This window comes from Aulostomus chinensis, chromosome 7 (genome assembly GCF_037954235.1).
Source record: "Aulostomus chinensis isolate RoL2024-O1b breed Wild chromosome 7, RoL_Achi_v1.0, whole genome shotgun sequence".
In the NCBI taxonomy this organism is placed as follows: domain Eukaryota; kingdom Metazoa; phylum Chordata; class Actinopteri; order Syngnathiformes; family Aulostomidae; genus Aulostomus; species Aulostomus chinensis.
Window position 1 is genome coordinate 15,799,147 of NC_141326.1, and position 27,424 is coordinate 15,826,570.

The window sequence follows — 27,424 nt, forward strand, 5'->3', positions numbered from 1 at the left end:
TGTTGATCAGGTTTCAATATGGATGCTGTGAGAGTCCATTATGGTCGACTGCAGAGGATGTGAGGTTAAGTGGTGCCAGCAAACTTGGAGAGGACGGAGGGAGGCCAACGCACTGACAGCTGGTACGAGTGATTAGAGCATGTAGTGATGCAGGGAAGGCATCAAAGCTCTTTAGGGAGAATCCCTGGCTGGGAGGAGACAAGGACACTCAGACAAACACGCGCACACACACACACACACACACACACACACACACACACACACACACACACACACACACACACACACACACACACACACACACTGAATCCTGATACACAACTTCCTGCTTTTCCTGACCAAACAGGCCCAGCAGCATATAGGCTGCTCCAGCCATCTGTCATTCTCAGATGCTTCACTGACCAATGGATTATCAGGACGCACACAAACACACACACACACACACTGGTAATACAGAAGGATGAATGGTGTCATTAATTCGTTGGGGGCTGTGGAAGATAATACACTAATGACTGTTTACCGTCTCAACTGTTCCTTTGTACTTGTGTTGCATTAAAGGTATTTTGTTTTTGCTCAACCATGGGACCAACATTTATCATTTCTAACAATGTGCTTCCATTGGGGGGATTCATTTATCTTCACTATGGTAAAATAAGAAACAGGAGATGACATATTTGATGTAATACATTGCGAAATAATTGTCTTGATGTACGTCAGCCATGGAAGAAGGAGGAAGAGAGAGTGTTGCTCCCCTGCAGCGTCTCACATTTAGTTCAATAAGGATCTATAATCAGGCTATGTCTGTACACACACACGCACACACACACGCACACGCGCACACACACACACACACACACAGACTCTGGATTACAGTAATCCAAGAACAGGGGTATTTTTAGGATTTGATTATGAGAGACATTTAGTTTGCAGTAATTGAGGAAAACAGGTGAAGATGTCATACAACCACCTGATTACGTCACAGGAACAAAGTTAATTGAGAGAGTAAACTGAGCTCCTGAAAGTACCAATTAAAAAAAGTATTCTGCATGAACACAACCCAATCATATCATAACATGACATCATAATAGATGTCAGTGAGTAAATAAATAAATAAGTCAATGACACATTTTACTCTGATGCGTAGATTAATTGATTGAGGGCGATTTGGACCCATTTGGTAAATTTAGACAAAAGACCATCAGTACTTTCTGAATATTAAAAAAAAAAAAAAAAGTTTTAAAAGTGACTTTTCAGAAAAGGTCAAATAATTTGGGAATAATAATAAATGTTCCCATCATAATGGTGCCACACAAACCCTGGTCAGCCTTCTTCACACACTGCAGCCTTTAATCTTCTGGAGCATCTAATCATGTTACTCTGCTTGAGGTTGTTTTGATTAATGAGGCTAAAGACGGACACGAAGGACGCGAGAGAAAACTGAGCTCACGTAACCTGATTTGTAGAGTCGGGGTTCTGTGCTGGGCTCAGTAATGGAGGAGATCAAATCAACAGAGGGAGGAATCTCCTTTCTGTCACGTGCTCAAACTGTCTTTCTTGTATCCACACGTGTCAGTGAGCAGACGATACGATGCCTGACGTCGTCTGTTCATGTGGCACCTGGAACCCAAACATCAACCGAGCACAGTTTGTTTGAATACGTCTATCTAACATTTACAGAACGCCTGTGTTGCGATCTGTATGGTAGCACAAACCATCTCTTAACAGAGCGAATGCTGCCAACCAAATTATGACCGCTGCTCATCCAAAATACTTGCAAGTTTCCACTGCGCTGTTTCATAGTGGTTTGCGGCAATTCTGTTTTTCGTTGCTACAAGATAGCACGGCACCATGTGGCAGGACTTTTTCGTCTAGTAAGGAATGGGAGACTTCAAAAATGTATGAGCTACCTGTCATTTGTGTATTTCAATTTTCTTTTTTAATTGGACTGTAAATTGACTTACCTGATTTGCTCAAAGCTTCTTACGGGTTCACTTTGACTGGATTTAATCTTATTTTACCGTGGGGTGATATTGTGTTCATATTGTTGCGTGAACTATATTTGTTGTTTTTCTGTACTTTATTAAAAATATATTTTTTAAAAATCCTTTGCGCAGCACTTTTTGGTAAAATACTTCATCACGCTACACAGCGCCACCTAATTTCATTGCAAAATTCATTGTGATTTTTACCGTTGCAAAAAAGTTCCTTATGAAAGTAAAATCATCGTTGATTTGGAGGCTTTGGAGTGTAATACTGATGAAGTCAAGTCATGTAAATGTACAGCAGCTACATTCACTATGTAGCTCCCGCTGATTTATTTATTTCCTGTTCACTCGTAAGGACGCTTGCTTGTTCCTGGACACACACACACACACACACACACACACACACACACATTAGTCACTGGATCCTGGATATATGTCAGTTGTGTATGTTTTGGTTACGTAAATATGCAACGATATTGCTGAAAATACTTGATATAAAAAAAAATACTGGTTAAAAACTGTACAACTCATAATACAGTGCTATGACGCCCCCTAGAGGGGAATACATGGACATACAAAAGTTTGGATCCACATATATTGAAACTTTCCTGAGGAGGAGCAGTGTGTTCCGCTGAGTCTGCTGGGAGAACTGCAGTCATTGCAAAATGGGAAACTGGATATGAACCTGTATGTACTGGGATGATCTGGAAGACCCATGTTGAGTATGAGCACAGAAAAGCATGGTTTGTTTCTGGCAACAACAATTTTATTTGTAACATTAATATGCGCATTATATCAAATGACAACAATTGACGATAAATTAATTTGATTGGTTTGCATCTATTGATTCAAAGTCGCACATCAACTCAGAGTGATACTTCAACCAAAAATGGTACTCTGCCTCTCAAGTAGAAGTAGCTGTTTTGAAACCTCAAGGGCATTTCTTTCACCGTGTCACTTCTTTTTGACTCCAAAATGCGGAAAGAGCCAGCCATGTGTATTTAGCTTGAAGCTAATGGTGCCGCATTGCCTCCAACAGCTACATATTTAGTGTGTAATTCATTTGGCAAAAAATAAGATGCAAATTTAAAGCAGAATTTGACTGATAGCATTGTCATTATATTTTTTCAATTTTGTGTAGATATCGTGACAACATATTGTGAATTCTTTTGGACATAATTGATATGTAGTTAAAATCTTATCAGGCTAGTTAGGCTTCTGGCTTATGTATAAGCCTTTAACTAAGACATCAGTGAATGGATATCAGTGGCAAACTCTGTACTGGCATCATTCAGCCTATGGAAATTCAAACCTTGCTAAACTGAGTTGTGAATATATTTGAGATTGATAAATAAATAATATAACTGAGTAAATAACATCAATTCTGCACTTTGTGTTTCTCTTCATTCTTCGCTGTAATTAGTCTAGGCAGATACTGTGTACATTTATAACCCATCCTGTAGAGCACGTGCCTCCACAGATTCTCAAATATAGCAAACAGAGGATTGAGTTGTGTTAGGCCTGTAGAGGGCGCCAGTGTTCTGTCTGCAGGAGCTTGAGAGGTTTTCAAACATCCTCAACAGGATGTCTGAAGAACTCCTGTGCACACCTCTGCAGGGTTAATACCTGTTTGAAAAACATTTTATTAGATATAAGAAACTCTGTATTTTTGTATTTGTGGTGTGTGGTGTTCAGAGTGTTCGTCTTCACCTGTAATAGTTGGGTTTAAAAGGCCCGTGTTTGCTGATACCCAGGTACTTAGTCTGGTCATCGGTCAGCTCTGTGAGGTGAGCGTCAAATGAAGGCAGGTGAAGGCTGGCCACGTATTCATCTGAAAGTTTAATCATGAAGTGTTTGTTTAAATAAATGATGTATAAATGCAACAGTGGTGATAGTGATGATAGTTTGACTTGCCCATCTTCTTTGGTAGAAGGTAAACATCCTGCTTGTATCGTTCATCGGGGGCGTTGTACAGTTCTATGAGGGCCAGCGCCTGAAACACAAGGATAAATGTCACAGGCAGCAACACAGAAAGTCTTGTGATCTGAAACCAAGTGGTGTATTATTGGATAAAGCTCTGATGTGAACATATGCAAGTTATTATCCACCTGAGTAGTTGCAGTGATGGAGAGGACAAACGTGGGCACCGTGGAGCAGCTCAGATTCAGCAGTCGCCCCTGAGAGGGAAAACCAAAAAATGATGAGTCACTAATGTAACAGCAGACACTGATCACATCCTAACGCCACTGGAAAGGTTCTTATGCTTCCAATCATTCACTGCTCACTTGCCTAGCTGATCAATTTCAGGGCAATGTTCTGTATTGTTTGAATTTACCAGACGCCAACAGTTATTACACCAGTACATCAATATGGGGCAGCACAATGCCAGAACGTTGGGTTGCCCAATTCACAAGCGTTCTGAAATGACCAGTGATCTGACCAATGATGCAGGAAATCTCTGTCTGTTTGTAAGAGATAGTCGATTGACTCAAAAACTGTTTATCTGACTGATGTCAGACTTGAACCGGTGTGTGAAGGAAGTGTTGTGCCAAGGTTTAAATCTGGGGGTTGAAGATGATGGTCGGAGTTCAAAGTCAGGGACTGCAAGGGGAGAATTTGTGATATCACACGAACTATAGCCCAGTGCAACAAACCCAACCAACCCAACCCACTAGGGTTGTACAGCAGTCTTGGAGTGTGTGGGTTTGAGTATCTGGGGGTTGTGACAAATGAGTGTAAGACGAGGGTTGACAGGTGGATAAGCAGTAACGCTGGTACTGCTGAGCTGAACGGTGGTGGGAGAAGCACCAACATTTAGGGGAAGTTGACAGTCGAGACGCTGCTACAGTGAGTCACCATGTCTTTATTCACATGTCTGAAATAAAGAATAAAGTATCTTGTCTTGAGGTACAAAGTGGAAAATAAGATGGACTCGCGAACTCTTTCTCAAAGTTACTAACTGCACCTTTAAAGTACGAGCTGGATTAAGTTATGAAGTAACTTTTTATTCTAGGTCAGTATGTAAAATATGAGTCAACTAAATTTTGAAATGATAAAAAACAGATTGCAGTTTAAATTTTAATGTCACCATAGGCTTAACTGCAGATACTTTGATCTGAAGCACTGAAAATACTTCATGTTTATCTGACTTTGGTTCAAGCCTTTATAGTGATGTTTCTGTAAAGTGAATTCAGTATGTTGTGAGGAATTAATATGATAGGGTGCAGCGAGCTAGTCATAATGCAGCATGAGCCCCGTCTGGGTGATAAAGAGCTGCGATTAGAGCTCACTATGGGGCAACATTTGTAGCAGATCTATAACAGTAACAAAGCTAACAGTATCGTACCTCAGCCAGCAGGATTATTCTCTTTCCATCTGGCCATATAACATGGTCCACCTGAGGCCTCACACGCTCCCACCGCAGCTCCGCTGTCCGCAGACTCGCCTGAGAAACATGAATCTGTACTTTGAACACATTTAAACATAACCCCTCTCATATAGACCACACACACACACACACACACACACACACACACACACACACACACACACACACACACACAAGGTAATACCAAATCTATCTCTGTATTTGAGTGTCCCATGTTGCAGATGATGGAGCCATTCTTCATTCTGTCCAGATGTTCCCTCACCACCACATTTTTGTTGCCTGCAGAGAAGCAGAGATGAAGTAAGACGAGGTAAAATACAAAAAAAATAAAAATAAAAGAAGAAATCATGAATTTGAACTGCATCACTATCCAAAGAGACACAAGCTCAGTAGGTACCTGTGCAGGTGATGATCATGTCCACCTGTCGGACCACCTCACTCAATTTAATCACTCTGAAACCGTCCATGCTGCCGAGAGCAGAGGAGATCAAGGGTTGACAATCTTATACATATATTTCATTTAACCCATTGTGCGGCTCACAGAGAAAAACACACTCAGCATCTGTGCTGATAAAAGCTTTCCCCATTCATACCAGGCCTGTAGGGCACAAATGGGATCCACCTCTGTGACGTACACTACAGCCCCCAACGCTTTCAGGGCCGCGCAGCAACCTTTGCCAACCTAGATTGCAAGATGGGAGAGAAAGCCACATAATTTCATACAAAATTTGACATTTGTACGGTCACACTGAAGTATGGATATGTTCTACGTAAAAGAAAATGTAAATATTGATACATTTATTACTGTATGCTAGACAGGCATTTTTTTCACCAAATCTTACATGGCACGTGACCTAAGGACTGAAAATCTGTTGAAGATATTAGTACAAGACCAGAAATGTATGACACACCTCTTTTTATTACCTCATGTTCATCATATATTATACAATATATAATATACTTATAATATTTATACATTTAGAATCCATCCATCCATTGTCTTCTGCTTATTCCTACATTAAGGGTTGCGGGGGGGGGCTGGAGCCTATCCCAGCGTCAACGGGCGAGAGGTGGGGTTCACCCTGGACAGGTCACCAGTCCATCACAGGGCCAACACATAGAGACAGACAACCATTCACACTCACAGTCACACCTACGGTCAATTTAGAGTATCAATCAGCCTCGTCCTCTCTTGATGTCTTTGGACTGTGGGAGGAAGCTGGAGTACCAGAGAGAACCCACACAGGAACAGGGAGAACATGGAGACTCACACAGAAAGATCCCGTGCCGGAGCCGGGGCTCAAACCCGGAACCTTCCTGCTGTGAGGCCACAGTGCTGACCACTGCACCACCGTGCAGCCCTATATTTAGAATATTTTATGCATTTTTTTTCATTTTAGGTAGCTTTGGTATATGTGCATGTTTTACTGACCTCGCCATATCCACACACCAGCACTTGCTTCCCTCCAAACATAATGTCAGTGGTTCTCTTCAACCTGAAAGCAGAGTTCGGCAGTCAGGTTCATGATCTGCACCTGAACCTCCAGCATATTTACTTGTCCACAAGATAATCAACTACCCGTCCAGGATGGACTCTTTGCAGCAGTACAGGTTGTCAAACTTCTGCTTGGTCACCGAGTCATTGACGTTCATGGCAGGAACACACAGACAACCGGCTTTTGACATCTGATACAACCTGAAACACAGATAGAGGCACATTTGAGACATAACTTTGTAAACTTGCAGAGCGTCATTCAAGCTTTACGCGAAACCAACCGATAAACTCCTGTCACACTCTCCTCCACGATGCCTTTGAGCTTCTTGAACAGGTTGGGGTACTTCTTATAGATCCAGTGGGTCAGGTCGCCACCATCATCCAGAATCTAATGAAGCAGCCCCAGGATTAGAATAACTCTTAAAATAAATGCAGTGAAGTAGGAGGAATTGGGGCAGTTCATTAATGAGAGTCTCTGTGTTATTAGGAGACAGCATTTGTGTTCAAACCACCAACAAAAACACATTAAAATGAATGAAAGCTTTTCTCTGCTTTGTCTCTAAAAGCTTTTCTGCAGTTCCACTAAAATCCATCAAGACATAATGGAACTGTTTTTATATGATTTCATACTTTATCATCAGATATTTCTATTATACCTACACCAAGCCATTTTTTTCTTATTTTACAAAAAGAGATGCAAATCTAATCAAAACCTTGATTAAAATGTCCTCATTGTGAGATGAAAGCATTATTATCCCAGTGTGGGATAAATAAAGGATTCTTATTGAAATAAGACATAGAAACCTGTAACCTTACATTTTCTGTAATTTATCAAAAATATGAATTATTATGAAGTGAATTCTGCAAAAAAGTGAATTAAAATTCTCTTGTTAAATACAAATGATTCATCATAAATGCTGAATGTTGTACTGCAATAACAACAGGGATCGTAATACCATGTTGGGCTGCCAGATCTCAGAACCAACACAGCGGTCGATACACCACCAGAAATCATCCTCGGACTCTCCCTTCCACGCAAACAGTGAGGTGCCTGATTGAAAGACGGAATAGAGAGGAGGTGAAGATCAAAAACAAAACAGCAACAGTCAGACAGAAGAGAAGCGGATTGGATTGTACCTCCTTCAGCCAGAGCAGCAGCAACTGCGTTCTGAGTGGAGAAGATGTTACAGGCTGCCCAGCGACACTGAGCCCCCAACACAGCCAGAGTCTCAATCAGCACCTGTTGTCACACACACACACACACACACACACACACACACACACACACACACACACACTGATATGTGTCACATGTAATAGATGGATTATGGGAGAATCAGTAAAAATGTAATGATGACATTCTTTTGAGACATTTATCTTCCACAGCAGTCGATTGTGATGTAACCACTCATCCTCTCATTCTTCCATATTACCAGGATATGTGTGTGTGTGTGTGTGTGTGAGTGTGTGTGTCTGTGTGTGTGTGAGTGTGTGTGTGTGTGTGTAAACAACTGACCGCCGTCTGTGCAGTAATGTGCGTGCAGCCCACCACTCTGGCTCCAGACAGAGGCTTCTCCCCTCCTGCCTTTTTCCTCAGGACCATAAGTGCCGGCATCTCTAAACATCCCATCCAGGACAGGCCACATATTTATCATTCATCGTGTGTGTGAGATTGTTTTTATTATATTATTTTGATTGTATGTGGAGTCTTTGTCCTCACCTTGCTCTGCTATTTCAATTTCTCTGCGGCCAAAATCAGCCTGTTTGATGTTTTTGATACAAAAGTCAGAAAGACCTTTCGAAGTCTTCTGGAGTTTGTCTTTAGGCGAGGTCTCATCATCAGAGCTCTCACTGCACACTGCAACACACACCAGCATTTATGAAGAAACATGACAAGTGGATGGAATTATATGTGCAAGTAAATGATTTGATGATGTGTTGGATTTGTGACAAGTTTGACTTGTCTTGCTTTGTCCAGTGTTTTTGACTCCAGCCAGATTTTTCAAAGCGTTTGATGTTTGAATAAACTCTGTGAGTGATTGACGTGTTTGAGAATGACTCACAGAGCTGATTAGGACCAAATTATAGAGACTTAATTCTTCAGAAGACTTTTCCTTTTGATTAAGGTTTAGCTGAAGGAGAGACTAATCCTCTGGGCCTGCAGTTCTCAGCCACAGTCCTCTGGATCCGTTTATATATCAAAGACATGTGACCAGACTTATCAGTGTGTGTGTGTGTGTGTGTGTGTGTGTGTGTGTGTGTGTGTGTGTGTGTGTGTGTGTGTGTGTGTGTGTGCGTGCGTGCGTGTTTTCATGTCTTCGTACCTGAGCTGTAGCTGTCTGTAGATGACTGTGAAATGGACCGAGACAGGGAGCGGCGACCGGCTTTGATAGGACGTTTGTTGAATTCTTGTTTCTGGTCAGTGAGCTGGATTTTCTGAGGAGCCAAAAACGCAAAACAGTGAGATATAAAATGGGAGAAATGATACCGGCTGTTGTTCCCCTGTTGGACGAGAATAAAGATGCAACAGGTCAATGCTGGGTACAGATGATGAAGTCATAAAAGCTAAAACTGCACATATGCCACACTTCACAACAATATTCTACCACCACCACCACCCTGCTCTCTCTCTCTCTCTCTCTCTCTCTCTCTCTCTCTCTCTCTCTCTCTCTCTCTCTCTCTCTCTCTCTCCTGGCTGCCGACCATCTCACCATCCAGTGCAGCTGCTTGAAAGATGGGCTGCTGCCACAGGAATCCCACTTGGCCATGTCTGGTTGCTGGCTGCTCAGTCTGCCTCTGCTCCCTGCTTCACATACAGCCCCCCCTTCCCCCCCAAAAAAAGATCACTGCGAGCTTACAGAGGACTTATTCCCTCCTGCTATAACCTCCTGCTTCTATTATGAGACACACTCCCCCCGCCTTCCCCTACTAAAATAGAAATGTGATTTGTGAACATATACTTTTTCTTTCTTTCTTCTTTTTTTAGATGTTTCACCCAGCTGCCTACAGCAAGAACTGCTCTGTCTGTCGTAGTCTCAGTCTACACACTCTTTGATAAGAGCAGAATTCCAGCTTTATACAACATGCTTGTTGAAGGGAAGACACCCAGGAGGATATCAATGAGTGAGTATGGTAGTGTTTGTTTAAAGCAAACATGCAAGTCATTGTTAAGATAGCACAAATTCAGACAATCCCTCAGTAGGATTCCCTCTCTACAGGACTGCAAACATTTCAATATTTTCTTTGTAAATGTAAATCCTTGATACATATATATATATATATATATATATATATATATATATATATATATATATATGTATGTATGTATATATATATATATATATATATATTCTATTATTTTCTAACTAAAAATGTAAATGCACTGATAGTAAAAGAGTTTTGCCTTTCAGTGGCCAGTGCTTAAGGAGAGGATATCGTATATATCATATTTGAATGGTTAGGGACCGTTGGGATTACATTTAAAAGTTGATGTGCAATTCAGTTTGTATTATTATTACTATTATTTTTATGATATTGGTGATATTTTTCATGTAATACACAGTAGTTTATAAGTATACATTTCCTGTTTTAAAAAAAGGAAGGAAAAGAAAAATGTCTTACATTATTGACAAAAAAGCTTTGGCCTTCATGTGTGAAGGTGGGTTGTTGGGATCTCCATATACAAAGAGAGTCTCATACAGAGCTACGCTGTGCTGCCGGCGTATTATACTGGGTGTTGTCCTGGTGGAACAAATCCTACAGGCACAGAACACCTTTATCTGGCAGGTTTGAACAAAAGATTTGACTGAATTTTAACCTGTTTGACTTTTTTTTTTGTAAAGATGAAATCGCTGCAGAACGCCTTTGTGTAATACGCCATTTTAGCGCTATACAACCTATATATGTTCTCCTCCTCTCGACTGTGACCTTTGCTAAAGGTCATCATGAACGTATAATGAAGTCAGATGAAAGAGGGCAGCAAGAAATTATTGCGCCGAAAAGGATTGAAAGTTGCAAAAATGTTAAGTAAGGGAAAAGCGCCGTGGATAACAATGGTAGCACTGTGACCTTGTTCTTATGCGGTATGAATGTAAAGGCACATGTGTTGCAGGGTTGAATCATTTATTGAATGTCAATTCATGCAGCTCTGAAGTGCAGGTGGAACTTTAACTGCCAGCAGACAGTGTCAACTGTCATTCCACTAAACTCTGGCTTCGTGGCATTAAACTAGACAAACAAACGCTTTGCTGTAATTCACCAAACTAATGAAAAGAGAAATCTAATCTAATGACGTTGAGGATACATTACCAGCTGTTTGTTGGCTGCGGACAGAAGGAAACAGTTGCATGTAGCTTTGCTGTCATAGTGCGCTGCATATTCAACAGGCCTATAATCACTAATATTGTTGTTTACAGCTGCCTAAGTGGGGTTAAGTGGGGTGAGGAATCGCTCTCAGTTAGAATTCAGTGAGGCATCTGTCATGTGATGCTGCCATCCAAAACCTTGTTGGAGGCGATGAAACCTGATATACAGTCAGGATCTCTGATTCTCAGCTCTGCCTTTCAGTTTATTTTTATTATATGACGTCTCCGACTTCTCTAAGCTTATCAATTCTGTTGGCTGGGTTTTCTCTTTATCTAGGCTGTGCAAAGGAAACAGTAAGGAGCAATCAATGTCACAACTTTATCTGCTTTTATGTAAGCAGACATGCATACCTCGTGTTCACACAGGAGGCCTACTCTTGATTCCATAGTGAAAAACCAATCAGGAATCAATAAATGAATAAACAAACATCAGAGTTATGAGCAGAACTGATAACAGCACTGATATCAACATAATCCTCTGTTATGGCCTCGATCCCTTTCTTTACCTACGGATGACAACATAACTTGATTGTCTCTTGATTTTTTTGCAAGTATATTTTCCTCACAACATTCCAGTTCAATCATTTGAACTTTAGGTCTCTGTCTTTGTGCAATTATGATCTAAATTATCCAAGTTTCTGCTGATACAATCATAATATTAACGCAAGAAACTTCCAATCAGGCAGTAATTTCTTCATTCAAGGTGGTAATAAAGTGAAAGAGTTAAACATCAGTGGAAGGACTGTAACAGCAACAGAACAAAGACGTGGTAAAGTAAGATTCGACTCTGTTGTTCTTCTGAGTAATGATTATATTGAATATAGTTGCATGAATACATCCGGTATTTCACAGCACACAGCTCAAGCAGCTCAAGCTCTTAATATTTAACACAAAAGGACGTTAAGCTGTGCCTTGGAGTATTGTGAAAGTTAACTTAATGATCACAACCCATCTTTAGCATGGCTCAAATCACACTTAATTCAAGCCAGACACTTTGAAAGCACAATGAAAAAGTGATAGTTTCTCCTCTGCTATTAGAAATAATAAAGCACATGAAAGCAAGAGGAGTCATAGTAGTTACAAGAACAGGTATATGTTTTCATTACTCTTTATGTTAAGACTTATTAAAACTGAAAACAACGACAGCTTCTAAAAGGTAAATACCTTAATGCAGATGGACTGTACCACCTCTTGGTCCTTAGATTTAGTCATGTTGACTAGACTGTAAGCCTTCTTCATGCTGGCAGAAGCCCTGCTCTCACAGTGACCAAAAAAAAAACAAAAAAACAAAAAAAACTCTGCACATTGCTGTTCAACTGCAGCCTGATTAGTGCGACACCACGCCCTCACCCAACAGGTGACAGGTGGAGGGAAGACGGAGAGGAAGACGAGTAAATGAAGCCTTTGTGTGGGAACTGAATCTAGCAGAGAGAAGTTGAAGTTGAGTAGACAGAAGGTGAAACAGAAGCTATAAGTCATGTGGTACTTGCGCAGTATAGCGCATTCTTCCCTCAGGGATTACACGCAGCACATTACATAAAGATGTACTGACACGACTGGACATTTGTGAGTGATATTGTTTGCAAAACAAAGATCAGGATGTTTTCAGCAATAGAGGACACAGCTGAGTGAAATAGCACATGTTGCATTCAGAGGCACAGCGGAATGTTGTTTTTTTTCTGGTCATCAGACAACAAAGCATGCATTTACAATGTAAGTCTTTGTTTTTTGTCTGCTAAACAACTGAAGCTGTTTTCCTGGAAGTCTCTTAAAGGGACCCTGATATTGCAGATGAAGATGTAATGGAAACTCCTTCTCAGCCCGTGAAAACATTTAGTCACAGTTAACACTTATGTAATGTCTTCTGTAACTCTGGAGGGAGTTTTATTAAAAACAACCCTGACGGTATTAGCCAGGTTGTGTCCAATAGGCTTTGACGAGTCAAATCTGTAACAAGACATCGCAAATAACAAAGATGTGGAGATTTATTAAGCTGGAGGAGTGTAATAAAAGCTCAGACTGTGTTTTAGGTAATGTAGCAAGATTTGATATGATGTTGGTCCTACAATGTCATGATTAAGCGCCTATCTTTATCCCATAACCCGAATTAAAAGTCAAATGAAGGGGTGTTTTCTAAACCTTTAAGTCTTCGCTGCATCCATTTTGTTTTCTAAATGTTTCTCACAGGTTCTATATCTTTATAAAAGTATCAGAGCAGTTGTTTAAATGTGCTCTGTCCTTTCAGAGAGACAAACCAGTGTGTGTGTGTGTGTGTGTGTGTGTGTGTGTGTGTGTGTGTGTGTGTGTGTGTGGTCAAACATTCATTCATAGATGCCTTGCGGCTAAAATCATTAACAGCCTGAGTGAATGCAGATTCACGTCTCTCACATATGAGTGTTCTATATGATTCTGGATTCTAGGTCAAGCTCAGCCAAGTCAGGAAGTGAAGGAGTGTCCTTGCTCACCATGTCTGTCTTCAGAGCTTCAGTGACAACCTGCTCTGTCCCAACGTCTGACACATCTTCACCCTCTCTGTCCTGACCCTGCGGTGTCCACCTGCTCTCCGCCGCCTTCAGCATCTGCAGCAGCAGGTTCGGGCTGGATTTCTGATCTTTGGTGACTTCCTCTGTGGCAGCAGGGGTGTCTTCTCCTGTTTCTACCCCCTGCTCAGCTCCAATCTCTGTATGTGGTTCAGGATACTCATCAGGTGGCTGCTGCTTGTCCCACAAGACCTCCTTCTGCTCCTTTTCCACTTCCATGACTCCACAGCAACCACTGATGAAGTGAATTAGACCCGAGCTCAGGTGGTGACTCTTTACCCAGACCCACATGCATCTGATGCTTCCTCCTCCAAGGAGTCTGTTTACTCAAAACAGAAGCAGTTCTTTAGTCACTTTGACTAAATGTAAAGTACATCATTAGTCCTGAGTGCAGTGTGTGCAGGGTAAACACTAAAGTGGGTACTGCTTGTTGACACAGAGTCAAATGTAACCAGGAAATATAGAAATGAAATTTAGTTCTATTAGGGTGCCATGAAGATTGACGTGGATGTCTTTGTTGTGTCTTTTATAAAAGTCTCCTTGTTCTGCTTAAGAATAATTATTGGCATTAATTTATACATGCAGAACTGCTTCACAAAGAGCACAAACAAGGTTACATTGTATACAAACAGGCGCGGTGCAGTGTTTACATTAAACTCCACCATCGTCAATAGTGGCTCCATGGCGACTGACCACTTCTCTTCATGCATAAAGGCTGAACAGTGAGATGCTGTGTTGGGGTTTCACAGGTTTTATGTTTTCAGGCAGGTGAGGTTGGATTTGGTAAAATGGATCAGAGCAATCAACCAATCATGTAGCTGAGCGTTCACGCGCAGGTCATCTTTGGAAACGTTTCTTTCTCAAACGTGTGCAACTTCACTAACAAAAACTTTTCAGGTGCAGGAGCATCACTAAGAGAAAGCTCTCCTTCCACTAGAGGGCAGAATAGTTCCATAATGTCCATAGGGTTCTATGTCTTCTGTCCTTTCTATCCTCAGAGTGAAGATTTTAGCGTGAGTCCCTCTGGTGTTTTTCTGCCTCTGACAGGAACCAGGAGAAGGTTATGACACCCAGTGCAGGAGGGGGGGGGACATGATCCAGTCCTCGCCTTCATGTCAAATCTCTCTCTGTTCCTCATTTCTGTTCACTGAAGGAATTTCAGACGGGGGTGTTAAACGGGGAGGTAAAAATGTCTTTGAGGACAGTTTGTCAGTAAAGTCTTGTTTCCTGATGTCCTGTGTTCTTGTTTTAATTTTTGCAGTAGATCTTACTCTCTCTCTTCAAGTTCGATCTTAGTAAATACAACAGATACTTCATTATAATTGCTTGTTCATTGCGTTTTGTGACTTTTCACTTTTCTAACTTCTTCCGCCGTTGTTGTGAACATTGTACAGAAACTGGTGCAGGAAGATCTGCAGACACTCAAGGACAATATGAATATCTTTGGACTGAGGGAGGAACACACGGGAACATCCACAGGAAAAAAAAACACACCACATTAGCATTTACGTCAACCTACGTGTAGACATAGCCTGTCATAGTGACTTCGACCTTTGACCTCCAAATGTTTTTTCGTGGTATTTTTGAGTCTTAGTCTGTGTTTGCGGTATATTTGGAGAAATTCCCTGAAGATGTTCTTGAGATATGGTGCTAATGTGAGGTGACCTTGACTTTTGACCACCGAAATCTTTTCAGTTCATTCTCAAGTCCCAGTGGATGTTTCCAGCAAGTCTGGAGAAACTCCCTAAATATGCTCAAGAGAAAAAAAATGGGTTGGACTGATGGAGGGACAGACAACAAACATACTGTCTTTAGCTTGCATGGCGGTAAAAACAGAATCTTTATCCAACAGTTTGATAAAAAGCAAATACAAACTGAAAGAGTGAAGCCGTTGTGCCCATCCTGATGTTGTTCGTTTTTAATCTTCTCTTTCTCTTTGTTGCAGCACTTTGAACTGCAATTCATGTATAAAGGCAGCTGTACAAATAAGCTGTCGATGGTCACACCGGCTACTTAACATGAAATCCTTTTGCAGCTGGCCTCTGTCGTCTTGAGGAGCGTGACATCAGTAGAACCTATAATCTGGTGCTAAAGGTGTTAGTGTCCTCTACTCTGAAGAAGAATGGTGTCCAATTCCGCGTGTCTTTGTATCCCTCCCGTGATGTTGACTGCGGTGGATGTTTTGAATAAAATTCAAGGTGAAGATGATTGACAAAAACTAATCGTTAAGCAAATTCATCTTTACAATATCACCACAATCATGTGAGCTCAGGCCTGATATTGTGGAGCCGGTGACTCAGAATCCACACGTTTATTCTTCAATGCTAAGCTCACTTGACTGAGACAGTTTGTGACAGAAACTGACACTACACGTAATGTGATAACATGATATCTTTTATTGTTTTTCATAGGATTAAAAGGAGGATAAATATCACATTTTGGACTCATTTCACAACACATCAGTTTTATAAGCTGAGCTTTCTAAATCTAACCAGTAAGGAGACATGCACACACTTAAACACAGTGAATAATGCGCACATACGCATGCATGCGCGTGCACACATACACACACACACACACACACACACACACACACACACACACACAGGTTTACTTAAGTCACTTTGGGGTATTTACATAGACCTACATTCATTTCCTGGAGACTTACTAGAACGGCTATTCGCCAAACCCCAACAATAACAATAACTTTAACTTCATAACTAAAAAATTTTGTCCCCTATGGCACATGCTGTCCCCAATCAACTGGTCTTAAGTCTGGTTTATGTTCCTGAAAGTGGCTTAAGTTGTTTTACACACACATACATACACACACACACACTGAATTACTGCTTTACAGTTCAGAAACATTTTTCCATTGGGCTGCTCAGTCTCGGTGTATGCGATGACATAACAGTAACAGTGTGTTTTTCTACAGCATTATTATCTCATCCTTATCCTACACTGATTATTTAAAGACAAAGTTAGACATTAAACAAATGGCAAAATTAAAACACATCAAGCGACATACTGCACAAGTTCACAAGGAGCAAAGAGGAAAACATCCTGTCAACCCAAAGTAACTCTGAGCAACTGCACTCGGTGTTCTTTTTACAATAAACTACATTCACGCAGGGATGCACTGACGTATAAACTATGATATAATGCCATGAAAATTATGATGATGATACAATTAAAATGTCAAAATAAATTTCTGTGTCACTTTACAATAAGGGCTGCATGGTGGTGCAGTGGTCAGCACTGTCGCCTCACAGCAAGAAGGTTCCAGTCCCACCTCCAGCATGGGGTCTTTCTGTGTGAGTCTGCATGTTCTTTCTGTTCCTGTGTGGGTTCTCTCTGGTACTCCAGCTTCCTCCCACAGTCCAAAGACATCAAGAGGGGACGAGGCTGATTGATACTCTAAATTGACTGTAGGTGTGACTGTGAGTGTGAATGGTTGTTTGTCTCTATGTGTTGGTCCTGTGATGGACAGGTGACCTGTCCAGGGTGAACCCCGCCTCTCGTCCAAAGGCCGCTGGGATAGGCGCCAGCCCCCCCGCAACCTTTAATTGGAATAAGTGGAAGAAAATGGATGGACTGTACAATAAGTTAATGCTTAGTTATGGATAAGATTAATCATCGCTACAGCATACTTAACCACCTTATAATGCTGTATGTGACATCTATTGTAATGTGGGGAACATGAGCCCTTAAGTAACACTTGTTCTTGACCCCCCGAACCCCACCTCAGTCTCTCTCAGTATTCAAGTTACAACATTAAAACTAGAACATTATTACTAGACAGTAAACTAAGCATTAACTGCACCCTTATTCTGATTCAGATTGTTAAGTGTTACTCAAATTCAAAATTTAGTTCAATTGTAAATTATCGCGTTCAGTGCAAAATCATATATATATATATATATATATATATATATGTATATATATATATATACATATATATATATATTCTCTCTATTATCATGTAATCATGTTATCATGTTATCGCATGTTCTCTTGGTCATCTTGCTACTTGGACTTGTTACTTCACCCTCATCGCGCTGAGCGGATGTTCTTGTACTGGCACAGAAGCAGATGCTTGAAGGTGTTTTTAAAGGTGGTGTTGCAGAGGGCGTAGCAGGCCGGGTTGATGGTGCTGTTGATGTAGCAGAGCCAGTAGCCAATGGTCCACAGGGAGTTTGGGATGCAGATGGAACAGAAAGTGTTGATCAGGACCATCACGTTGTACGGCGTCCACGTGACAACAAAGGCTACCAGGATGGCCATGATGGTGCGTGTCACCTTTTTCTCCCTGGAGGAAGCACTTTTCTTTTTCCACGTTGCCACGGCACTCTGTTTCGTTACCTACAATTGGAAAACACAAGAAAAAGTTTTAAAGGCAGAATTAATAAATTTCTTTTTGGTCACTAGGGGTGGCTCTGACCACACCTTTTACACACCTTACAGAGCTGCTATGGTCAATGTGTTAGCAATTAGCAACATTAGCACTCTTTTAGTGACATATAAAAATAAGCCCTGTTTCAGTATCCAGCGATTTCTGAGGAAAATACTGATGAAAGACAAGACTGAACCAAATCTTGTAGCCAGAAAAAAACAATGACCTGTAGCACCTTTATAGCCCTCACACATCTGCTATGCTCTTCCTTATTCTGCCCTTTGCTGAAAGAGTACATGGATTTGCCTACTAAATGTTGACATGATGCCAGTACTAACAATACTTCACATGTTCACCACTTGAATTCCAAAACGTGGTGTGTGTGATGCTATTTTATTATGAAACAAAAGGTTGGACAAGTTCAAATTTTGACCAATTATATATTTAAGAGATCGTTGAAGTTACTACATGTCATTTGAGCCAGAGCTTGCAAATTTCATGATAATCCATCAATAAGTAGTTGAGATGTTTCATCAAACCAGTGAGTATTATTGATCCTCTGGGGCCAGTAACTTCTGTACAAAAACACATTTAGGAATTTTTTTCCGTCTGTGCCAGAGGGATTCACGCTATCAGAGCTGACTAGATAATGTGATTATTGAGTTTAAACAAGATGGATGAGCTTGTCTGCAGTCAACAAATGTACCTTAAAGAGTGTCTTTGCAACCAGAGCTTGTCTGTCAATGGCTGAACCCTCCAGGGAAAGTGAAAGTGTTGGGTTGGTCTTTCTCCTGACATTTGGTCCGGTCTGTGCCGAAGAAGGGTCCTCAGTGTCCTTTGATGTAGAAGCGGGGATGCTGTCTGAATTCACCTGGTCTGGGTTTTCCTCCTTGCAGGGACCACTTCCATTCTGCTGCTGCAGCATTTCCTTCTCCTTCTTGTCTCCAGCCTCCTTGTGCTTCTCCTTTTTCGTGACACAGTTGTCCTGGTTTCCATCATCCTGACTCTGGGAGGGACCTTCTCCCAAACTGGTACCTGAAGCCTTCCTGCTATCTCTCCTTACACGGCTGCGGCTGGCCTTGGAGATGCGCCAGTACAGGTAGATCATGATGGCTACTGGCAGGTAAAACGCCGCTATGGCTGTCCCAAATGTCACAGCTGGGTTGGAGAAGAACTGGATGTAGCACTCACCCGGACGAACAGTTCTCCCACCTACGATGAACTGCCAGAATAAAATAGCCGGAGCCCACAGGATGAAGGACAACACCCAGGCGGCAGCGATCATCAAGCCTGCCATCTTGGTGCTGCGGCGTGCTGGGTAGCTGAGCGGTTTGGTGACACAGAAGTAACGGTCGAAGCTAATAATGAGTAGGTTCATGACTGAGGCGTTGCTGACAACGTAATCGACAGCCAACCAGAGGTCACACACCAGGGCTCCCAAGGGCCAGTAGCCAATCACAATATAGACAGTATAGAGGTTCATGGAGCAGATGCCAATAATGAGGTCAGCACAGGCCAGGCTGAACAGGAAGTAGTTGTTGACGGTCTGCAGGTTCTTGTTTACCTTTTGAGAGACAACATAGAACAGGTTGTCAGATTCTAATCTTTGTTTGTGCGATGTGTGTTTTCTCAATCAGATTAGCTTATCACTCTAGGTTGCATTAGTTCCTTATCTCATCTCCAACGTGGGAGTTAAGGTGTCCACAGAGGGATGTTAGTATCAGAAGTTTAAAGGAAATCCAAACCTTTATGGAGAGCATGACCAGGATGTTTCCAATGACAGTGATCAGACTAAGAGATCCAGCCACCAGGATGATGAGCACGATCTCCACAGTCGTATAAGGACTTCCAGAGATCAGGCTGCTGCTGCTGATGTTGGCGCTCTGGGATGAATTCTCCATTCTCTCTGCTCTCAGAAATCCTCACAGGTGCTTCAAAATCGAGTAATAGCGGCGTCCATTCTGACAAACACAAACACACACAAAAATCATTTATTTAACCGGTTTGTGTTTTATTGGCCAGCACACTCACACAAGCAAAACAGGTAAGAGTTGGCAGGTGTTTGAGAGTTTTTCAGATTACAGATTGGCCCGGGTGTGAATGCTGGACAGGTGAACAAATAAAGACACCAGCAGCTGTGTTTTAAAATACACAGCCAGCGTCCAACATCCTCATATCAGCAAAACACATGAAAATGGTTTTAGAGCTCAGTTCTAGCTGGAAGGCAGGAGTAGCTGAAAATGCTTTCATGAATTAACTATCTTTGCATGATTGCTTTTTATTTCTTGCTGCATTTACTTACCCACTTAAAGGAAACTGCTCTCCTAATAATTTTTTAATTCTTCTCCTTATTTGAAGATGATTGAACTGTAACCCATTCCCCCCCCCCCACCCCCAAAACCTGCTGAAGGAGAAATTGGGAGCAAATGAGTGAATCAAAATTATCTTGTTCAGTCTGAGAGAAACAGGTGGAATGCACTTAATAGACGGAGTTCCCAGCTTCTTGAGTTTTTGAGACTTGATTCAAATGAATTCTTGATGTTATCTGTCTGAGTATTTCAACATATTAGTGCAGTGAGCAGGAGGGGAAAAAAGTATTTTAAGATTCTAAATTAGGATCAGGATGAAGTATGTGGAAGGCTGTTTCTTGGAGCTGAATTAAAGTATGAGGAAAAAGGGCCAAATCTCATTGTGATGTTTTAAGCTCAGTTTTGACTGGGACAGAAAAAACAACAACAACAACAAAAACAAGCTGGACAAAGCAGAGATCTTTCTTTGAATGTTTCTTTCCTCTGGGAAGCTACTCTCTTCACCTACATCTTAACTGACCTGGAAGTCTTAACGCTGATAAAATCTGACCTGACAGGTTGGACAGCACAATGTAACGAGGCCACCTACACCTCAAGAGAGTTCATTTAAATTCCCCAGTTCTGACTTGAAAGTCACTAAATGCCCTTTGAGAGGATCTAATCTGTGTGAGAGAGCCAATTCAGCAATGTCAAGTTGTTATCTTGATCCTGCGGGCATAAATCTCTCCCTCTTAATATGAAAAAGGTACCGCCTGGTTTGAAATGGGGCTGGGATCCTCATTTGGGAGACCACTCCGGGTGTGTGTATATGTGTTTATATCCATGCCCAGATGACCAAAGAACACTCAGTAGAGGCCGTGCTTTTAACGTCAAGACAGGAGATCCTTTGAGGCTAAAGAAGGGTCATCCACACAATAATTTCTGCTTTATGATTGGAAAAAAAGGGAGAAAGAGGTTGTTTTTTTCTGCACTGGAACCGTTTGTTCTGTGTGTTATAAAAAGCAGGATGAATGAGTCGTCCCATATTTTCACTGGGGCCACCCACACTAGAAAAATCCAAGCACTTGTGATGCTGTTAGGTGTTCTGGATAAAAGTAACCAGTAAACAATGTTTGATATGCATATGGAGATATCTGGTCCTTTGTATTCCAAATGGGTGCATTGCGCATTAAAAATGACCAAAGGCAATCAAACTGGCAGCAAAATATTATAATTAAGGCAAAGCATCAGTATAATACAAAAAGGGTTACTATTACATTAAAATCTGAAACATCGGGGACAGATACATACACAGTATAACGATGTGATAAAGTGAGGCATTCTGATCAGAAAATCAATGTAAAGACACTCAGATGAGAGCAGGAGGGTCATTGCCTACTGGTAAAACCCTGTAAGTGACTCCATCAGGCCACATGATAACATCTACTGTACCTGAGAGATGTTTCCTTCCTGCTCTTACAGCCAGATGAAACTTCATTACTGCAACTCTAACTCTATCACTTACTCATCAGAGACCCATTCTGGCTCTTTTCTGTCACGGATGAGAAAGAGCTGTGCGTGCGTGTGTGCGTGCGTGTGTGTGTGTGTGTGTGTGTGTGTGTGTGTGTGTATGCGTGTGTGTGCGTGCGTGTGTGTGTTCATCTTGTATGGACATTAATCTCTTTACAAAATCCCATTGTCTCCCTTCAACATAAATAATGAACATGAGGTTTCAAGTTAGTGCATCATATGTGTACACTCCAGCCTGTGTGTGCGTGTTTGTGTGTGTGTGTGTGTGAGAGTGTGTGTATATATATATATATATATATATATGTGTGTGTGTGTGTGTGTGTGTGTGTGTGTGTGTGTGTGTATATATATGTATATATACACACACACACACACACACACACACACACACGCAAACACGCACACATATCATATATATATGTATATACACACACACACACACATCATATATATGTACACACACACACACACACACACACACACGCACACATCATAACCTTCAGTTTTGGCTCTTTTTTTTTGCAAAAGAACAATGACAGAGGACACAGTGGTGCAGTGGTCAGCACTGTGGCCTCACAGCAAGAAGGTTCCAGGTTCAAGTCCCGGCTCCAGCACAGGATCTCTCTGTGTGAGTCTGCATGTTCTCCCTGTTCCTGTGTGGGTTCTCTCTGGTACTCCAGCTTCCTCCCACAGTCCAAAGACATCAAGAGGGACGAGGCTGATTGATACTCTAAATTGACCGTAGGTGTGACTGTGAGTGTGAATAGTTGTCTGTCTCTATGTGTTGGTCCTGTGATGGACTGGTGACCTGTCCAGGGTGAACCCCGCCTCTCACCTGTTGATGCTGGGATAGGCGCCAGCCCGCCGTGACCCTTAATGTAGGAATAAGAGGAAGACAATGGATGGATGGATGACAGAGGAGCTATGATGTGAGCGCACATTGACAGTTTGTAATATCTATCACTTCCAGAAAGTACAGGTAAAAAATGTCACGATAGTTTTTAAGTAAAGCAAAATTTGGAACGGAAATAAAGGTAGGTTTGTGTAACTATTATAGAGGTGTTGGTTTGAGGTTGATGTGTACTGTTGGGTAGCATTCACATTTCAAGATAGAATTTTGGCACAGACGTTCTTATTTTTTGGTCCTTTACTTTAACTATAATAAACAAAAAAATAATTCAAGTATCGAAAATAAGTCTACTTTTTAAATTTCTGGGCATGCTGTGGATATTAGCAGCTCTTTAGCTTTTTGACATTGTATGTCTAAGCTCTTTCTGCTCACCACGGCCCCAACAGTGTGTTGGGCAAGAAAACGTCGTGGAGGTGACGTCACATGGCCTCGGACTCTATTTCTACAGTATAAACTTAACTTTTTCACCCAGATGTGCTCTTGAAAGAACTTCTTACCCAACACCTCTGGGTAGAGATGTCTAAATTCACCCACGAACGAAAGCTTTTGCATTTAAGTAAAAGTTAGTGTCTTGTCATCAATTTAAGATGAACACGTCACCAGCTGCCAAAAGATAAAGCAAAATTAAGGTTGAGTAAAATCCTATTCATCTCTCAACTTCAAAAGCAATGTGCCAATTAATCTGCTGCTGGAATATTGATCAAAGTATCAAATGAGTCCATTTCCAGTCATCAGTGACTGGAAAGGGTTAACATTGATGTAGAGTCTCTAAGGAAGTAACTGATGTCAATGCCTCCTCGGTAGGAATGGGAGAAATATCTAAAGCACCACTGTAAGGGTTACAGACACATTAAAATCTTGCTTTTATGATTTTTTTTCAATGGCATTCCAAACACATAAAATGTACAATGTTATTGCCAATATGCATGATAAACACTATAATTATTGTACTATTTGCTGAATTCTTATCACTCGCACGTAAATGTGCAGCATTTCGGTGATGTGGGTGTTTAAATGACGGAATTTTATATCTCGTCATTTGTTTAACACATAAAACCTCAATCTTTCTAAGTACTGTAAGTGAGCAGTAACTATAAGTGTCAGTTTAATGTAGAGGAGAAAAAAATATAATATTCTCTCACAGAATGGAGTACAAGTACAATGAAACCAAGATAGTCAACAACCGGTTCTTCACTGTGGCACTTGAGTTTAGTGGTACAGTTTATGTACTCAGTTACTTAACATCACTAGTACAAGTGTATTTTTGTCTAATTTCCTGTCAAACTTTTTCATTCCTCACATTGGAGGACACACTCACTTACAAGGAGCGATATTTTAAAACATTATAACAAGAATAGTTTGGCTTGTTCCATTCTAACATCATTTTATAAACATTTCTGTTCTGAACACATTAGTACCAGGTTTATAGTCACTCATAGTTTTTTGCTTGAAATAGAAAAGTTTGACAAATCTTTGAGGTATTGTATGTTTCTGCTGTGTGTGTGTGTGTGTGTGTGTGTGTGTGTGTTACATGTTCATGCCATGCGTATCTGTTAGTCATTTTCAATATGACATCACAGCAAATGTCACAGGCAAGAAAAAAATGAAGTATAATACAATTTTTAATTTGCAAACAAACAAACAAACAAACAAACAAACAAACAAACAAACAAACAAACAAACAAGCAAACAGACAAACAACAACCGACCCTGTCCGTCAAGGATGAGTGAAGAAATGTTTTAGTGGGAGATCGCTAGTCCGTCACTCCACACTTCATCTTCTCTGTGTTCACACTAATGAGACCTACATTACTGGACCGGCTTAATTGTTGTTCGGGGCTACTGGAGAGAGTCACCGACGCAAACAGTATTTCCTTGACAGGCACAGAAACATTTAGACAATTAGATCCAGCAGATGCAACAGCTGTACCGGTAATCTACTTGTAGTATATAGCAGCACTCCTCTGGCAGGGGAAGCTCGGCTTTAAAAACTCTTTGATATCATGAACAAGCATCAGATATGGAGCTAGCACGAGAGGGCGAAACACCAGGGTTGTTTGTAGAGACGAGAGCAGGTGCGGAGACACGTCTGTGACGGACATTGGCAGAGTACACAGCTCCATCCGAGGGAGATTTAACGAGCGCAGGGATCAGAGTGTTGCCGTTTTAATTATGTGACTCAAAAATAGATTTTACCAGATCAACTGATTGCGTTGTTTGCTTTGATTGTCAGTACAAACGTGTCTATAATTGCAGATCTGAGAGACAAATTCACCTTAAGCATTCAACGTACAGCATTCATGCATATCATATAGACACAATGGGAAAATCTGATATATTAGAAATGTTAATAGAGGCTGGTGTTTTGCAAACCCCTGTTGTTATTGAAGTCAGTTTGTCACACAAGTTTGTTGTGATGTCAGAGAAGTGTGACACTGAAAGAGTGAAATGTCACATCAGCCTGCAGCTTTGGCCTGGCGTAGCAGCGTTAACAGAGACGTGAGAACACCACGGGAGGTCAGTTGCAGCAGTCAATTGAAAAAAAGGGAGAAGTGATACTAATAGGGACCAGGCAGTGATGCCAAAATAACAAAGAAAGAAGAAAGCAAATGCAGCCTGCTGCCGCATGTGCAGGAGTAAGAGAGCTAATTAGCAAAGATTAGGAACAGTGTTTCATGGAGGACCTGCCTGTCCGAAATCTAATTTCCCTCTTAAGCACATACAGTAGTGTGCGGGGATTCCTCAGGAGCAGAGAGACGGGGGAATCCAGAGTTAAGATCTGATGCCGGCAGCTGATTGGAACCTTTCAGCAAGGGGACAAAAACAGCCTCCTGGGAACAATAAAATGTATTTCTCATCTGTGCTTGATGAAAACTTACTCTGGAAACTGAAGCTGGCAGCAGAGGGATGAATTTCAATCAATATTTCAACAAATCACATTATGTTCCTGGAACTCTTTACGTGTGTTGAGTTTTCAGTTACATTTTCTGTCTCCTGATGTTAACGTCCTTTCATTTTATGGTGTCTGTGTGAGTCTTGTTAGCAGCGACCAACTGTGGACTGCACTCAGAGCAAACTCACTCTGAGGAAAAGCATGTCACAACATAAGAAAGATGACGGTGCCATGAAGATTTCATGAAAGTGGCTGTGTGCTGTTCCATAAGTTATGACAACACTAGTTTTCTTAACAAAAATGTCCTTAACCTGCAGGAGTTTAGTTGTTTTGTTTTTTTTAAAGGGAAATCCATAGAGAAAAGGGATCTTACCTTGTGTGCAGGAAAAGACATGCATGAGCTGTTTTAGACTCGTCCATGTTCCTCTCACCTCTGTCGACACACTGGAGCAGAGTGAGGAGAAGAAAGTAACTGGATGTTGATGTTGCTCCTCCTCTGACAAGAACCAGCCATAGTGCAAATGTGTGTGTGTGTGTGTGTGTGTGTGTGTGTGTGTGTTTGTGTGTATTAGAGAGAGAGAGACTGACAGACAGAGAAGGGAGGGGTTACAGGAGCTATTAGCAACTGTTGTGTGGTATCCCTTAAGCCAGAGAGGCAAATTTGAATAAACAAGAGATGAGATGGACGGACAGAGAGGCAAAAAGAGAGAGCGCAAAAGAAAGAGAGAGAGAGAGAGAGAGCGAGAGAGAGAGAGAGAGAGAGATGTTTGTTTCAGGACCACGGAGAGCACTGGCCTCTGCAGCTTATTGCCCCACGATACAAAGCTGAAGGCACAGAAGAGAACTTTGAAAGGCTGTGGCATGAAATGAAATGGTAAAGCACTGATATAAAAGGATGACAAAAGCAAAGGGTTACACTGATATTATATATTGCTGCAGGACGTTAACCTTTAAAACTCTGTTGTTTTGACCTTTTAACCAAACCCGTGATGTGGTCTGCCCCAGTTGGAGGATGACCTTACTTTGATGGAATTACCACAGAGAATAATTGTCCATCTTTCCAGAACAATATTGCAAATGAGGAACATGCCATCAGATAGGGCTGAGCCTGGCACAAAAACATGATTTGAAATGAGAAAATATAAGATGATTTATTGAGCTTGTCTTGGTCGGGAGTTATGACGCACTGATCACATCAACAGCAGCCTGCTAACTGATTTGTCGTATAATGTAAAGCGAATAGGACCTCCGCACGTCGTATATTCAGTGTAATCACTGGACTTTAGTACCATCCAGAAATTATTTCATGGCATTCTTGATGTGGGGACATGCATGTTAGGGAGGAATTTACTGGCATGCCCAAGGTCACCATCATCACGCCGGCTGTCTTATTCATTTGTCATGGACACAAATCAATATGACACTATGTGTGTGCACGTGTGTGTGATGCTTTAATTTCCCATCTTCCACTGGCTTCTAGTATTTCCCAGAAATGAGCCATTATCTGTATTTGTAGTAAATTCAAGCATTGGTGGAGAAACGTGTCCACTGATTGTGAAGATGTAAAGCTGACGGATCCAAAGACGCAGAGCTGCTTTGAGTGGTGATTATTCTGTAGTTCCACTGATCAAAGGAAGA

The 27,424-nt window shown here is 41.3% G+C and overlaps 2 protein-coding genes and 1 non-coding gene across 3 annotated transcripts; all 3 read right to left on the reverse strand.

The window, feature by feature from the left end:
* Positions 1-2,742: 2,742 nt before the first annotated feature.
* On the reverse strand, positions 2,743-14,043 carry LOC147258734 (S-adenosylhomocysteine hydrolase-like protein 1). Its single transcript, XM_086208729.1, has 17 exons — positions 13,698-14,043; positions 9,193-9,304; positions 8,589-8,726; positions 8,385-8,485; positions 8,006-8,108; positions 7,825-7,919; positions 7,150-7,256; positions 6,953-7,069; positions 6,806-6,869; positions 5,967-6,055; positions 5,771-5,841; positions 5,558-5,652; positions 5,332-5,430; positions 4,094-4,162; positions 3,900-3,978; positions 3,696-3,816; positions 2,743-3,611 (listed from the first exon to the last, which is right to left on the reverse strand). The coding sequence occupies exons 1-17, from the start codon at positions 13,989-13,991 to the stop codon at positions 3,605-3,607; spliced, it is 1,761 nt and encodes a 586-aa protein (XP_086064855.1). The 5' UTR covers positions 13,992-14,043; the 3' UTR covers positions 2,743-3,604.
* Positions 14,044-17,655: 3,612 nt separating this feature from the next.
* LOC147258735 (muscarinic acetylcholine receptor M2-like) lies at positions 17,656-26,290 on the reverse strand. The gene is made up of 4 exons (XM_086208730.1): positions 26,160-26,290; positions 19,911-20,126; positions 18,872-19,729; positions 17,656-18,134 (listed from the first exon to the last, which is right to left on the reverse strand). Exons 2-4 carry the CDS (start codon positions 20,064-20,066, stop codon positions 17,823-17,825), a joined length of 1,326 nt encoding a protein of 441 aa, XP_086064856.1. The 5' UTR covers positions 20,067-20,126; positions 26,160-26,290; the 3' UTR covers positions 17,656-17,822.
* On the reverse strand, positions 22,255-22,396 carry LOC147258736 (small nucleolar RNA SNORA23). Its single transcript, XR_015117376.1, has one exon. It is a non-coding gene; the product is annotated as a small nucleolar RNA SNORA23 (small nucleolar RNA).
* Positions 26,291-27,424: the final 1,134 nt, after the last annotated feature.

Excerpts from the sequence above, each read along its gene's own strand:
- LOC147258734 (XM_086208729.1), bottom strand. The coding sequence starts at position 13,991 with ATGGAAGTGGAAAAGGAGCAGAAGGAGGTCTTGTGGGACAAGCAGCAG. Across the intron at positions 7,257-7,824 it reads AGATCTGGCAGCCCAACATG|ATTCTGGATGATGGTGGCGA; the intron begins GTATTACGATCC and ends CTGCTTCATTAG. Across the intron at positions 5,431-5,557 it reads CAAATACAGAGATAGATTTG|GCGAGTCTGCGGACAGCGGA; the intron begins GTATTACCTTGT and ends CATGTTTCTCAG.
- LOC147258735 (XM_086208730.1), bottom strand. The coding sequence starts at position 20,066 with ATGGAGAATTCATCCCAGAGCGCCAACATCAGCAGCAGCAGCCTGATC. Across the intron at positions 19,730-19,910 it reads TGGTCATGCTCTCCATAAAG|GTAAACAAGAACCTGCAGAC; the intron begins GTTTGGATTTCC and ends GTCTCTCAAAAG. Across the intron at positions 18,135-18,871 it reads TTGCAAAGACACTCTTTAAG|GTAACGAAACAGAGTGCCGT; the intron begins GTACATTTGTTG and ends TTCCAATTGTAG.